The sequence below is a fragment of the Chionomys nivalis genome, chromosome 21, assembly GCF_950005125.1.
Source record: "Chionomys nivalis chromosome 21, mChiNiv1.1, whole genome shotgun sequence".
Classification (NCBI taxonomy): domain Eukaryota; kingdom Metazoa; phylum Chordata; class Mammalia; order Rodentia; family Cricetidae; genus Chionomys; species Chionomys nivalis.
In genome coordinates, this window is record NC_080106.1 from 12,586,247 (window position 1) to 12,602,374 (window position 16,128).

Genomic DNA, 16,128 nt, shown 5'->3' on the forward strand with positions numbered 1-16,128 from the left:
TATGCCAGAGCCTGTATAAAGATCTTGAGCTAGAACCAGAGAAACTGGATGCAGAGAAAATACATTCACTTGCCCAGTGAATGGGTTAACCTCCAGGTCCACTGTATCCAGGCCTCTCTAGCTGGAACTGGAGGCTGGTGCTCCTTCGTAGACAGGGTGGTTCCTGTAGAGTTCACTCCAGTGGCTTTTGTACTTTTTTTTCCCTCTGATAAAACACTCCCAGCACCTGGGAAATGGAGGCTGGAGTATTAGGAGTTCAGGGTCATCCTCTGCTACACTGTGTGTTTGGGGCTAGCCTGTATTACATGACACCCTTTTAAAACAACCTAGAGAAATTAGTGTTAGTTAGATGTGGTACAGGAGTTATTGCTACATTTAAGAAAATAATTCTGGCATACTTTCATGAGATGACGTGATGTCGTGAGTTCATTTCAAATGAGCCTAGGGATGGTATGGGACATTAGAGATGAAGCCAGCGTTGTTGACCTGGGGTTTCTCTCCTGTGTAGTGGTTGCAAATGGAGTTGCTGTAGTGTTCTATTAACTTCTACATGGTTTCAAAAAAGGCAAAAAAGGAAGGAAAAAAGAAAGAGGATGAAAAAGAAGAGACTGGGAACAAGAAAGAAAAAGCCCTTTCAGGGTTTCACCAACTCTTGCTGCTCAGGGTTCAGTCAACAGCTCACGGTGAGTGCTGCTCCCGAGTCCCTCCTGAGTGGAGGCTCCCTGGGCCAAGAGTAGGAATTCTCACCGTTGGTGACTTAGAACAAAGCAGACTGAGTCATCTAAGAAAAGAAGCATTTTAATATCTTCTCCAAAGACGCAACCACACCCTCCACAAAGACAGCTTTCTTTGTCATTCTGTTGAGTGCAGTTCATGGAGAGTGGTCCAGGCATCCTTGGGGCTCTGGAATTCTTCCAAGAATCCCAGTATCTTCCCAACAGTTCTACTGTGTTCTGGAATTTCACTCCGGGGTCCCCAACAATGAACAGAGAGAGAGGTGTTCTAGAGGCATGTGGCTATAAATAATGTTAGATATAAATAATAATGGTGTGTCTCCCCCCCCCCATTCAGATCCCAATACATTAAATATCAACCTGTATATCCCATAGGAGCAACAGCTCTTTGGAGTTCTCAGTTGTCAGTGGAACTTTTGAGAAACTCAGATGCAGGTGGCGTTTGTTGTAGCCACTTCTGGGCACAGTTCAGTCTCACAATGATGCAGCCAATGCAGTGTGTACCCACAGAAATTACACTTTGATCGTTCTGGACACAGGGACATTGAGTTTGCACACTTAAACCCAGATTCCTCCTAACGACACACACACAGACACCTAAGAAGTTGATATGTTTTGCTTCAGCATCCATTCACCTCCCATCCTAAGGTTTCAAGGACACAGGACCAATTCTTAGTCAAGGCACAGGCCAAACCTTGGGTTTTCTTTCTTTCCAGCTGCCTTTACCAGGGGAAGTTTCCCCTAAGAATAGAGAGTCTGGACCTTTGTGTGTGTGTGTGTGTGTGTGTGTGTGTGTGTGTGTGTATGATGTTGATCTCTCTGTGTGTGGTGATGGTGGTATGGGTGTCTGTGTAATGTGTAGTGTGGTGCACATGGATGAGAAAAGATGCTCTCATCTGTGCAGATGTGTGTGCACACCAGATGTTCACATAGTGCATCTTCCTTTAGAGATTTCAACCTTATTTTTTAAGATGGTCCATCATCAGATCCAGAGTTTACCGTTTGATTCAGACTAATTGGTCTCCAAGCACTGAGATCGGTTGTCTTTTCCTGCTTCGGCCCTGGAGCGTTAGGAATATGCTACCCCACTAGGCCTTTATATGGGGTCAGAGAGCCAAACTCTGGTTGCCAGGATTGTGCAGCAAGTGCTTTACCTAACGAGCTGCCTCCCCGTCCTACTTGGACCTTCATAAGGCAGCAGCCGTCGCCCCACCTATCTCTCCCACAGCACGCCCTAGCTTCTGCCTTGCATTTCTAACACAGGACCCACATGAAGAGGTACAGCAATGCTGCATGCCTAAACCCTTGAGTCCTGCCTGCAATGCCTGTAAGAGGTGACCGGTTCACCTTGTTACCAGAAATCTCAGGAGTCCAGAATTAAGGTGGAAATCTTGATTGATTTTCTGGCAGGCCCTGACTTTTTATTCTTCCTCACTTCATTCTCAGCCCATCTGCTCCCCACAATAGCTATAGTGTTTTCTATCTCCACCTTTGCCCCACCCCATCTTCTTTCTTCAAGGTCTTTAAGGCCCTAAATGTTAACCCGGTGTGGGGCAGCAGAGGTTCTTCCAGAGAGAGCATGAGGGAGGGAGAGAAGCAGGAAAGGCGTGTGAAGCAGAAGAGATGACACGCAGCTGCTGATGAGTGGCAGGCATTGTGACCAATTGAAGGGGAGGACCGTTTCATCTCATTCTAATCTTTTTTTTTCTTCTTCTACCTCTAGCAAGCCTCCCCCATTACATTCCTCATTATCTAACTTAGCTTCTCTCATTTATCCTCATTTCATACCCACAGTGAATTCTGCCATGGTCCTCTCCTTGTATTAAACCCCTGCTGCAAATCCTAGCCTTGGCTGAACCCACTACCAGCAACTTGTCCAGTCTAATGTCTGTTCATCTCTATTGTCCTGCATTCAGTGGGCCCTCGGCTCCTCCCAACCATGCCCTTATGTTATCCTAGCCAACCTCTTACAGCTGACTTCCCACGTCCTTTAATTTGTCTTCGGATAGACAGCACTAGAAAAGCCATTTATTCCTAAGTTGTCTAAATCTGGATGCCTTCAGGAGCGAACAACATCGCTATTGAGGTTTTATGGGAGCCCAGCGGACCAAGTCAGTGTCGTTCCAGGCAAATTGCATCTCCTGTCGCGTTCCTCTTCTTCTTTCTCGCTTCCATCAAATGATTTTATGGCGTATTTCACGGAGAATATCGAAATAATAAAAGACAGTGCTAACCTGCCAACTGACTTCCTCTGCAGCCTGCTGTAGACCTTCATGGTCCTCCCAGGTGGTGGTGTGTTATTGCCTGTGCCGGCCATAACAAATGACAACAAATGTGATGGCCGAAGCCAATAAAAGTTTCTTCTTTGAGTTCTGGGGGTAGGAAGGCTGAGATCAAGGTGGTGGATCATACTCCATTCCAAAGCTTCAGGGGAAGAACTCCTCTTGGTCTCTTCCTAGCATCTGGTGGCTACTGGCATTCTTCGGTTGCAGGTTGTATCCCTTCAATCTCTGCCTCTGTTGCCACATGTCTCCTGTCTATGAATCTCTATATAAGATATACGATATCTGTGTTATTTTATTAGAAGGCCACTACTAAGGGTAGCAAGACGGCTCAGTGGATAAAGGCATTTGTTGCCAAATCTGACAACCTGAGTTCAATATTCAGGATTCATATGATGTAAGAAAAAAAAAACCCAACCTCTAGAAACTGTCCTTGGACATCCACACATACACTATTGTATAGGTACACCCTATCCCCAACAAATAACTCTAATCATAATAAAAACACTAGTTATTGGGTTACCATCCTAATCCTCATGGCCCGTCTGTCTTAGTTACTGTTCTGTTGTTGTGAAAAGACACTATGACCAAGTCAGCTCTTATGAAAGAAAGCATTTAATTGCGGCCTGCTTGAGTTCCAGAGGTTTAGTCCATTGTCATTATGGCAAGGAGCATGGTGGCATGCAGGTAGGTACTATAGTAGTAGCTGAGAGCTACATCCTGAGCCACACCTCCTAATCCTTCTAATCCTTTCAAAGAGTTTTACTCCCTGGCGATTAAGAATTCAAATATAAGAGCCTGCTTCTTTTCCTTATAGATCTGTATAAGACTGGCCACTAATACCACATTCCAAAAAAGGAGGAACGGGACATAGTAAGCAAATACTGGACTGAAGCAAGACTGCAAACCATCAGTGTAAACTCCAAATCCTGCATCTCCTTGTCTGATGTTGAAGTATTCTTCAGATCTCCAACTCCTTTCAGCTTTGTTGACTGCAATACACTTCTCTCTTTTGGACTGGTTCTGCTCCCTGTTAACAGCTGTCCCTGGCTGTTATCCCATGACTCTGTCCTCAACATCTTGGGGTCTCCAACACAATCCAGGCTTCACCTTCACAGCTCCACATAATGGCATCTCCAGGCCTCCACGCAGGGACACTCTTGACTTATGCCTGATCTCAATGACTTTTCTTAGGTGTGGAGGGAGATTCCACACCCCCTTTCTTATATTATTGATTCTAAATCCAGAACCAAATGACCGAAGCTGCCAAGCTCTGCTGTTTGCTAAGACTGGAACATGGACCCCTTATTCAGTTACATTAACCTCAGCTTTGTGTTGTTTTTGGTCTCCTTCAATGCTTAAGCGGCTCTTTAACTCAGTGTCACAAGTTGGAAGTTTAACTGGGTGGAGTATTTCCTTAAGGTCACCACTCCCTTTATTCCATTTAGCATCAGGCTTTTCTTTTTTTTTAAACTAATTTTTTAAAATCTCCTCGAGCATACTGACTTTTTGGGAACCTATTCTCTTTGGATGTATACCTTGCTCAGCCTAGATACAGTAGGGAGGGCCTTGGACCTTCCACAAAGCAATGTGTCTTACCCTTTTTGAGGGTTGGAGGGAAATGGGATAGGAGGGTATGGTAAGAGAAAGGGGAGGAGGGGGGAGTGGGAACTTGGATTGGTATTTTTAAAAAATCTAATAAATTAAAAGACATCTCCTCGAGAACTAGATTTAGCTCCATTCCTCTTCCTAGTGCTCCTTTTCTCCTCAAACTGTACATTTTGTATTTTTCCTTGCTCAGCCTGCTCCTTTTCCTTACAGATCTGTATAAGACTGGCCGCTAATACCACACAACACAGTTAATACTATGCTATCTTAAAATCTCATCTGCTAACATTGTTAGTCTAAAACTTTTTAATTTAGCCTCAGGTAGATTTCCAGGACAAAGGCAAAAAGCAGTCACATTCTTTGCCAAAATATCACAAGAATGGTTTCTAGGCTGCTTACTAATATTCTTGAGCCAGGTCATCATAATTTATATTACTCTCAGAACAACTGTCTTCTGTGTTCCTACTAGTATGTTCCAGTAAGCCTAATTTAAAGTCATCAACTGCTTTCCTAATTCAGAGTCCCAAAGTCCATATTCTACCAACAAGCAGCATGGGCAGGCATGTCCCAGCAATATCCTGCTCCCTGGTGCCAACCTCTGTCTTAGTTACTCTTCTATTTCTGTGAAGAGACACTATCTCCAAGGCAAATATTATGAAAGGAAACATTTAATTGGGGCTGGTTTACTGTTTTAGAGGGTTAATCCAATTATCATCATGACAGGGAGCATGGTACCATACAGGCAGCTGGGTTCTCAAGCAACAGCTGAGAGTTACATTCTGCTTCATAAGTGGAGAGAAGTAGAGGGAGGGAGAGAGAAAGAGGTGGGAGGGGGGGAGGGAGAGCCTAGGCCTGGCATGAACTTTCAAAATCGCAAAGCCCATGCCCAGTGATACACTCTCTTCAACAAGGCCCTCCTTCCTCATCCTTATAATCCTTTTTAAAGAGTTTCACTTCCTGGTGACTACACGTTCAAATACATGAGCCTGTGGGAGCCATTCTTTTTCAAACAGCCACACTATCTCAACTAATTTAATCTGACCAGGAGGTTGTGTTCTGGGGTTCTAGGTGGATGTGAATTCTTGTAGGACATAGTTCAACACCGTGCAGAGGGATGGTGGGGTTCCTCACTCTGCCCACACCAGTCTTCTGAGCCTGATCTTGATTGAAAAACTAAAAAGCCGTGTCCCTGTAATTTCCTTCTCTCATGTGCTCATTTTCTCACACTCACTACTTCATGTTCACTACTGTACGAACAGCCTGCAATGACTTCTGCATTAAAACCCTTCCCCACATCCCATGCACCCACTGCCTGCTGACCCACTTCCCTGCTTGTTGACACTCAAGGACTTGAATGAATCACTGTGCTTGCCACCCGCCTGTCCTTATTGCCAAGGCTTGCTTTCTCAACCCGTTCCATTCTGGCTTCCAGCTTACCTGGGCTGTGTTGTCAGGTCCCACAGACTTCTTACACAACCTCCTACCAACTTGTAACCATTAGCACCCCCTCTCTCAGAGATCGTCAGAGATAGCAGTCTGTTGTCAAGCTCCTACCTCTGTCATTCCTTCTTAGGTTCTATTATTGCCTCCTTCTCTCTTCCTGACATCCAATGCTTGAGAGATTTAGGATTGAGCCCAAGCTCCCTTCTCCTCCAGACCCATGCCCAGTCTCTCAGTGACTGAGCTCTCTGCTCTCCTTGCATCCTTACGACTCCCGTAGAAGTTTCCACACACACAGAGTGCTTCCTCCTCCCTGCTCTGAAGTCTGCTGCTCATCTCTGCACTGCTGAGTCAGAGGCATTGCTTTCTCCTCACCTGGTTCTACCGCCACCTACCAATGATGTCCCAGTTTCCCTCCTTAGTAAACACCCCTTCTGTTTACTCAGAGGCTCGGGTCAAAGTTTTAGGACTTCCCTCCTGTCTTCATATGCCATGTCAACCATATTTCTTCATTGCTAACAGCCCTAGGACCTCATATATGCCCAGCCCTAGGACCTCATATATGTCCAGCATCACTCCTGTTATTTGGAGCGAGCAGACCAGGTCTTGTCACTTCGCCTGTTCACCTCGCATCATTGCTATCCCTCCCCCCCGACAGTCTTTGTCTTTTATTTGACCCGTTTCTTCTCTCCACACGGTTTGGTCTTCTGCTCACAGGCCACCATCTTAGTGCGGTCTTACCCATGCACCGTATCAAGACTGGTGACATCTTGTCCCTGCATACCCATCTTGGCTCCTCTCTTCTTCTTTTACCCAATCTCACTGGTCTCCTAGTTCTCATCCCTACTTAAAATAAGAGCACCTTAGCTACACTTTTTGGCTTCTTGTATTTTGATTAGCTAAGCATCACAACAGCAGGGAGTTTTGTTTAGCATTAATAATGCCTAGCACAGCGTAGGTACGGAATAAGACTGAATTCACTTCAGTTGTTATTACCTTCGTGGTGGTAAAACCTTTTAAACTTAATACTGAAAATCAAGTTTAAGTAGTAGTAAGGTTTCTTTATGTCTCGAAAACAATATTCATCTTGAAGGTCTTATTGGATTTACTACCCCCTTTTTTAAGGAATCTTGAACCTTTAGGAACATCACTGAGACATATCTCAAGCTTGAAATTAGTTAATAGTGGCTGTCACAGTAAAATAGCAGGCACTGCTAGCCAGCCCTTCTCCGTGGCAGGTGCTTTGTGAATACTAGCACCTTTAATTCACAAACCGCATCAATAGGCTGCCAGCTTCAAGTGGGTGTGGTGATTTTATAATCTGCAAGTTTTTGGATACTTCCCCTTCAAAAGGTAGAGCCCACTCTACTTCTCTTGTGTTTGGGTTGACTTGGAGACCAAGTTCTAAAGAGCGACATACAATGGAAGTGGCAGTGTGGTGACCACGGTGAGAACTTCAAAGCTTTGGGTCTTCCTCCCTGGACTCCTGCATTGGCCAGCCTGACTCTTACTTTCTGCATTCTTGAGATAACAGCTGGCCATATCTCTGATAGTATGGACAGTTGCTCAGTTGGCCCATGCCAGTCATTTCAGTAGCTTCAAATCAGGTAGGCTTCCTAACGTTGTCAGGGACGTCAGGTGCGTTACTCTCCCATGCTCTGAATGTTGTCCTGGATTTGGGACTGTCTTTGTTACTTCTCTGGTTGCTGTGATAAAATAGTTCAACAACATCAGGTTAAGGGGAAGGAGGTTTACTTTATCTCCCAGTTCAAGCAACAGTCCATCATGGACGGGACGCTAAGGCAACAGGCGCTCGAAACAGGTGGTTATTGTGTTCCTAACAGGAGAGACAAATGGATGTGTGAATGTTAGTTCTTAGCTCTCTCAACACTTTATACATTCCGGAATACCTTGCCTAGGGAATGGGTCCACCCATGATTAAAATGGGTCTTTCCACATCAATGAACACAATCAAGCTTATTCCCCATTGACACATCTAGAGGCCCATCTTCCAGGTGACTCCAGATTCTATCAAGTTGACAATTAACACAAATGATCACAGGGACAAAGATGAGAATGATGTCAAGCAGCCACGGGGAGGAACCTGTGGTTCGAAAGTTTCAGCTTCCTGCCAGCAGCCATGTGGGAGAGCATCTTAGAGGCAGGTGCTCCAGCCCCATTCAAGCCTTCGTGATGGCAGAACTACTAAACTTTTTGACTGGCATCTCCTAGATCTGAGCCAGAACCACGAATCAGGCTGCCACAGTTTATGCCACAAAACTGAGTTCACAGATGCATCTCGTGTTGCACCATTAGAGTTGGGGATTATTTAGTACACTGGAATACACTTACCTACAGAGGACATCTAGATATGGACACAGGGATATGAGCTCGCTTCAGAACCCTAGTAAACAGTGATGATCTAAGAGTCAGAAAGCCAGTGCGCAGAAGAGTTCCCAGGCTCAACCACTGTATAGTAACAGAAGGCAACACGACATCTCCCATTAGAAAGACAGTGTTGCCTCTGTCAGGGCAGTGGGGCTAATCTCTCCTCGGCTAGTAAACTGACTGATTTAGCTTTATTGTAAGGTCATGCTGGGTAGCTACCTCTTTCTCTTTCAACTTCCCATTTAGTCCCAGATTTGTTCCAGCACACAGTGAGTATCAGTCTCTCCATCCATCTTCCCATTGTATCTCTGCCATTTCTTTGCACTCATCCTCATTTTCAATCATGTTATTTTGATTGAACTGCCAATCATCCTATCCCGCTACCTCCCAGGCGGTCTTGTGACTTATGTCTGGCCAATCATAGTGTACTGTCTCTAACAACTGTGAATTGGGTTAAGAGCCAACCAGAGACATCCCTTGGGGTTTATAAATACCCTGTGAGGCGAGGGGAGTTGCCAGGTAGCAAGCAGAAAGCTTATTTTCAACAAGTGAAAAGCAGCCCGCAGAAAGTAGCGGAGAGAGGTAGAAGCCACCTCCTATCCCTTGTGGCCTTGATGCCAGCCAGTCTTGAAAGTGACTCCATCCTCTCTGAATCTGCATGAGTCAAGTCAGGAGGCTCTTCCTGTAAGTGGGGTTCGCTCGAGTTTTCTGCCTCTCGACCTTGAGCAGTATACGGCTAGCTGGAAGGATCTACCCTAGTTTGTGTGAGCGGGTGGCACTCCACCACTTTCCACGTGTCGTCTGAAGAATTAGGAACAGCGCCGTCCAAAGGGTGAGGACCCTTCCACTTTCAAGCCCAGGAAGCATCTGTCTTTCCTGGAAGCCAGCGTGGTCTGGGGAAATAAACTCGAAATAAAATCGTGTAGCGATGGGTGGGTGGCTCAGCCACAGTTCCAAACCTTAGTCATCTGTGTATCCTTTCTTTCCTTAGCTGCTCACCCCTCCCCCAGTTCTTGATTCTCACACATCCTGTTAGTCACCAGGTTCTGTTGATCTGGATCAAATGCTTGGTGGAAAGTAGGTGGAGCAGCCCTAATGTAAGTTAGGTGACTTCTTCTTGGGGGCATCTGGCAAGTCCAGTTTTACATCTTTATTTTATTGCTGTCAGGGAGGACCACCATAACTGTCTCTCACCTCCATCACCTGGTGGGTCTCTCATAGTTCTTGTCTATGAGTTTTTTCTCATTGTCACATACTTATGACTGATGCAACTTGGTTTTGGTCCCTTGTCCTGTTACATGGCAGACTCCTTGGCTTAGTGTTTAAGACCTTCCCTGAGCTAACTGGCATTCACCATCAAGGTCACCGTTGAGTCTTCTATTTCTCCTAGTGTAGAACTGCCTGCCATCTGCCATACCTCCTTCCCCGAATGGAAGCCCAGCTCCCTCCTTTGTGAGTTCTCAAGCTTCTTGTCCTTATCTCCATAAAATACTCCGAGCATGCTGCTGCTCTGTGGGTGTCTACTTCCTTAAACCCCGAATGCCACTCTAAACGAGGGATTCCCATACCTCATTCCCAAGGAGAATCTGAGCATAACACTCCGGTTGTGGGTATGTGCTCCTGATTATGTTCATGAGTCTGACTTAGCATAGCATGTCAAATACAGTTTCTTTCTTGCTGGCCCTTTCCAAATGACATTCTCAGATGATGGTGGCAATACCTATTTTTACCCGACAGTGGAGGCTCATTCAGGTTTGTTTTGCTACCTACCAACTGAGAGGTGGTTATTATTAATTGCGTTATTTAAAACAGTGGCCATTGGGGTAGTACCAGTTATGGAGAGCGAATGAACCTAAGGGCTACGTCAATTCCCGCAGTTTCTAACCAGCTGCATGTTTGTATTTATTCCCCTGCCTTCACCATTTTCTTCTCACTACTTTAATACTGAATTTTCACTTGCAATCGGAGACAATTTGCTTTTTTGACAGACTCCGACAAGCAACGGTTCTGGGTCACTCTCCACCAGCGACTGTGATAGAAGTTTGCGATCTCAGACAAGCCCTTGTCATGCCCCTCTCCAGGAGAGACCAGGGTTCAGATGAAGACATAACTCAGCTTTCTCGAGTTCCCTGGAGATGGACGGGCCACAACGCCACAGGTACATGATCTTTCATGGTGCTGGTACATGGGTACTCATTTAGAAAGGGCAGCAGATAATCTTCCCACCGTGCTGTATACAGCAAATGACCCAAGGAGGATATAGCTTCTTAGAGCCATCAGGTATCTGGATCAGAAAAAGACAAGGTGGACGTTGGAGTTTGTGTGAAGACCTTGTGTTCCCCCTCTAATTTCAGAACACTCTCTCCAGGTTCTGAGATAGTTGTGTTAGTACATAAGGAGAAGCCTTTCAACTCAAGGGTGGCCATATATATATATATATATATATATATATATATATATATATATATATATATATATATATAAAGGATGTTTTCAAAAACAGAGATAACTTCCCGTGTCCCTCTGTACCCCAGCACTAGTGGCAGCTCTTCTTCCCTGCGTCACCTCTTCTCTTTCCTCTGGGATTCAAAGTCCATTGCGGGCAGGGTATCACTGGTAGCCATAGACACTTGCAGTTGGATGGAATTTGGGAAATGTTTGTTGATTAACTGATGAGCGACTGGATAGTGGGGCCTGAGGGCTGAAGAGGAAAGGCCACGCTTGGTGGGAAAGGCCACTGTGTACCTGGCTGGCTCTCCATGGAGCCTGTGAATGGGGCACTTCACCTCTCCTTTTCTAGAAAAACCCATCCTGGAAACAAGGGCCCCTTTAGTTCCGAGGGGCCAGGTCTCCTAAGACCGTGTCCAGTCTCCTCCCCGGGAAAGAGAAGAGTCGGGTACTTCTGGAGCAAGGAGTGCGACCGAAGAGGGGCTCCCTCCCCTGCGACGTGCAGGTAGAGACCTGCCTCCAAGCCTCCTCTTCGCAGCCCGGCCAGGTCATGCGGGTTGGGCACCTGGCCGGGTACTTTGGGGGCCCTCGCGGCCGCGCGCGCTCGCGGTCCGGCTCGGGAACGGTCCCCGGGCTCGGCCGGCGGTGGCCGCCGCCCCCTCCGCCCCGGGGGCCGGGCCGGGCTCCGGGGAGGCGGGGACTCGCTCTGTGGCAGCAGCGTCCGGGCGGGCGGCGGGCGCGGGGCGTCTTCCTGCAGGCGGCGCCGGGGCGAGCCGAGCGCTGCAGTCACCGGCCTTGGGACGCGGGGGGCCCGGGCGCTCGGGGGACCGCGTCCGAGGCTTGGGGCGCGCTGCGCAGCCGTCGGTCGCCGCTGCCCGCGCTCGTGTGTCGCTGCAATCGCCGCGGCCGCGGCCGGTTACGCCAGCCCCGTCGCCGCCCGCTCCGATTCTGCGCACAGGCGGCCCCCAAGCCTGTCATTCTGCAAAAACACAGTTTACTCAACACGCCGCACACACTCGCGCGCACACATACACACACACACAGACACGCGCGCGCGCGCACACACACACATACACGCACGCACACACGCGCTCACGCGCGCGCGTAGCCCGGGCCCCCCGCGCGCACACGCACGGGAGCGCGCGAGCGAGCAAGACGCGCACACCCGGCGAGCCAAGTTCCGCAGCCTGGCATGGCTTCTGGGGACCTTTACGAGGTACGGGGACGCCGGGGCGCGGGCGGCGCCGGGGAACGGGGCCGGGCCGAGCCGGGTGCGAGCGGAGTCCTGAGCCCTCGGGTGGCGGCGCCGGGGAACGGAGGGCGGCGGGGGGACCCGAGGGTGTCGGCGGACCCGAGGGTGGCGACGAGGACCGGAGGGTGGCGGGGGCCCGGCGCGCCTCCCGCCGCCGCCTCCCGCGGCGCCCGCTCCCTCTTTCTCTTTCTCTCGCGCACACACTCTCTTACTCCATCTACTTTGCGGCCTTGGAGAGGGGAAGGAGGAAGCCGGGCGGAGCCGGGGCGGAGGGAGGGAAGGTAGCGGTCCCGGGGAGGTGCTTGCTCAGCCTCGACGAGCCGCCCCAAGTGTGCAGAAAAGTACAGGTAAAAAAAGAAAGAAAAAAAAAAAAAAAGGAAAAAAAAGTCGCCGCCGGACGTGCGAGGGAATGCGGGGGGCCTCGTTGCGGACGGCCCAATTTAGGGGTGCCGAGCCCCTGGGGGTGCGCGGGTCTGAACTGGGTGGGGAGGAGAAGGTGGGTGATTTCAGGGAAGCCAGGCTCCAGGGGAGGGGAATGCAAAGGAGACGAGTGCTGGGGCGTAGTGGGGGCGTGCTCAAGGGACACTACTCTTGCCTCCACAGGGGCCACTGAGTGCCTGCCCCCTCCCCCCACCTGCTGCCTAGTGCCCCCCTTCTCCGGGCTCTGGAGCTCTCCTTGCAGGGTCTTGGGGGCGGCCTCTGCTGTTGTCATGCTTCTCAGGATGAAAGGGGAGCTGCAGAGGGACCCCCCAGGTGGAACGTGGAAGTTGTATGTGGGTGGTCAGACTTGTCAGGGGACATGGGTGTGAATCCTGTTCCCAGCACTCGCTAGCACACTCAGGGGCTAATACTTGTCTCCAAGGCCACACAGGTAGTAGTGGGCACTGGAGATTTTGAAATCGGTTCAAAATGTTGAAAGAAGACATCCATCTGTCATCTTCTGAACAATAGAGAAATACCCATGGTCTCTGGGGAGAGAGGGCTTAGCTAGCTTTGGGACCACAACTGTTCTTGCGTGGGATTTGGACCATTGGACAAACAAGAATCCACCACCAATCCCAAGGGAGGATGCCCTGAGAAGGTGTTCCTTCTCAAGAGACGGTTCTGAATAAAGATACCAAAGGGACTGGCCACCCTCTACCAGGAGGCCTGTAGATACTGAAAGGAATCAGTGTTAAGGGTCACTTTGGGCCTTCCACCCCACCCTCCGGTTGAATCCTTCACAGTGGTTGTCTTTCTTCAGGCTGTCGTCTAAATTTCCATACAGTCCTAGAACAGGTTGGGTTAACCTTTTGGGTAAGAGACTGCAGTGGTGATCCACTGTTAGCTTGGTCCCTGGGCTCTCCAAGAAGCCCAAGCTTCCCAGATGGTAGTTTTGCTGACTGGTGTGAGAGTGGAAGACAGGCCATTAGGCATCTTGGCTTCCTGTAAATCCAGAGCCTTTGGGATGATTCTGGGCTTGGTGAGGCCCAGTGATGGATTACTGGCCATCAGGGTCAGGTGGGACCCATGTTAAAAAATAAGTTGGTCTCTCTTTTACTCCATGGCTTTCCTTATACTTGATGATAGAGAAGCCAAGGTTGACTAGAAACCTGGTGAGACACTGACAGATGGGGCCAGCGAGCCATCCAAAGAGCCGTTGACCTTTTTCAAGATGGTGGGGGCAGTTTCGGAAACCAAAAGTCAAAACCCAGCGGAATGCAAGCGTTTGACCAAACTCCCCGAACTATAACCAGCACTACCAGAACACCGGCAGAAAGTGGATGCCCTTTAGGGAAAAAAAAAAAAACCCCAAAACTGACCTTGTTGGGGTCATGAAATTTTCTCATCCGATGGTGAGTTGTCTTAGAGCCGCTGACTTTGCCTGGGTCACAAGTGGCCTTGTGAAGACAGGAAGTGGACGTCACAGGAGACATAAGTGCTTCCCATTTGAAGTCTGAAACTTACGAACCTTCTGGGGGATAATTTCTTGTTTAATGTCCATCTGAAAGTGCCGTTCTTAACCTTGCTAATTATAGTCACCAGATGAGTCTGTGAGGATGGGAGTTTCCACAGTGGCCTTGAACCATCTCAGCAACTCAGGAGTGCTTATTGTAGTTCAATAAGCAGGACAATAATAACAATTACTTCTGTGGTGGTGGGTAATTGTATACGATATAAAATGGTTTTCCCGTGGCTGATTATTTGCGCAGCCATTACTAGAAGGGCTAAATTGCATTATGAGACTATAACCAATGTCAAGGCTTTTATTGCCTGTGCCTCCATTGCATAACATAGACTGAGGGATTTAATTGGTTGTTCAAATTTAACTTAAAAGCAAGAAGTGCCAAATGTGCCCCAGTAATATATTTCTAGCTGTAAAGTTGTATACATTAGAAGTAGCCTGTTGATTAAGAAAAATAATCTGGGAATATTCAGTGTAGGTCCTGACCTTAAAGGAAATAAAAACAACATCTTATTCTGTATGCTGGTATTTTCTTATTTAAATATTATACTTGAGAGTATGTAAAATGTCTTATCATAACTTTTAACCAATAAACCATATTTTAAGTGGGCTAGGAGTGATGATCTTTGAAATACATAGTTCATCTGGGTGCCTGCTGACATTACCTTTGACTTTTTATGGTGAGGATGATGCTTGAATGGCAGAGATTGACCTTCTCTTGGGTGATTTTAGAGACCTCAGTTTTGAAGAGCAAGCCTTCCCCAGAGGGCTCTGTTAAGGGGTTGTGTGCTGGATTTAAAGACAGCAGAAATTGAGTTCTGTTTATGTGATGATGCTCTTCAGTCTTGGTGAGGAAATCTGGAGCAAGAGAAGATGGTTTGCTCTGTTTTATTTCTCTGATACCAGAGCCCTCACCCTCTTTCAATGCATTCTAGCTATCATGTATATGAAGGTTGTTTCCAGTATTGATTGATGTCTTAGAGCACTGGTTCTCAACCTTCCTAACTCTGCAACCCTTGAATATAATCCCTCATGTTGTGGTGACCTCCAACCATAAAATTATTTTCATTGGTACTTTGTAACTATGGATTTATCTCAGCAACAGAGACAAAACCAGGATATGATGTTATCACCAAGAGATCAGGGGAAGAAAAGGGACATAAGAAGGCCAGTGATCTCTGTGTGCTCTCTGTTTACTGCGCCCAGTTTTCTGTTCCCTGACAAGAGTCATGAGTATGAGGAAATGAATTTGTGAGGAGTTAGGGAGCAAGAAAAAGACAAGATAATTGGCTTCCTTGCGTCACAGATGATGTGTTCTTGATACCCAATCACCTTGGCAAATGATTGACTCTGCCAGGGATGGAAAATTCTAATATCGTCTAGATCCAGATTTATAGTGTAAAGATGGGGGAGGGGACATGAGTGCTTCTGTATAGGGAGCATTGTGGGAAAAGACAAACTAAAAATCTTCTGCTCCATCTGAAGGTATTCAATGACACTTTTCATACCTAGCAACGAGACAACACACACACACACACACAAACACACACATGTGTGAGTGAGGAAAGATACACTTCCACATTACACAATCCATCTTTGTGAGAAAAGCCAGTGCAGGATTTCAAAGCAGGAACCGCAGGGCAGGAACTGAAGCAGAGACACAGAGGAATGCTACTTACTGACTTGCTCCCTATGGCTTGATCAGCATTAGCCTTCTTTCTTATTTAGTGCAGTTACTGACCATAAAAGTTACCAGTTATGAAAAAGATATCTCTTTCTACATGATAGTGTTTTCTTAAATATTATAATAGACTGTATATAAAATAACATAATCTTTAACCAATAAACCACATTTTGCATGGGCTAGGAGTAATGACCTGCTTCTTATACAACCCAAGACTATTATTATCTGTCCATGAGTGGAACAACCCACATTGGGCGTGGCCCTCCCACATCAAGAAAATACCTCACAGGCATGCGCACAAGCCAGTCTGATGTAGGCAGTCCATCAGTTGAAGTTCCCTTTTCCCA

The 16,128-nt window shown here is 47.5% G+C and overlaps 1 protein-coding gene across 1 annotated transcript in view; it reads left to right on the top strand.

Annotated features, from left to right (window-relative positions):
• Positions 1 to 11,971: 11,971 nt before the first annotated feature.
• The window catches only part of Cdyl2 (chromodomain Y like 2), a 157,212-nt gene continuing 153,055 nt past the window's right edge, over positions 11,972 to 16,128 (top strand). Inside the window, exon 1 of the mRNA XM_057754109.1 lies at positions 11,972 to 12,116. Within this exon, the coding sequence (XP_057610092.1) occupies positions 12,093 to 12,116 (24 nt within the window). The 5' untranslated portion in view covers positions 11,972 to 12,092. The remainder of the gene's footprint in view (positions 12,117 to 16,128) is intronic.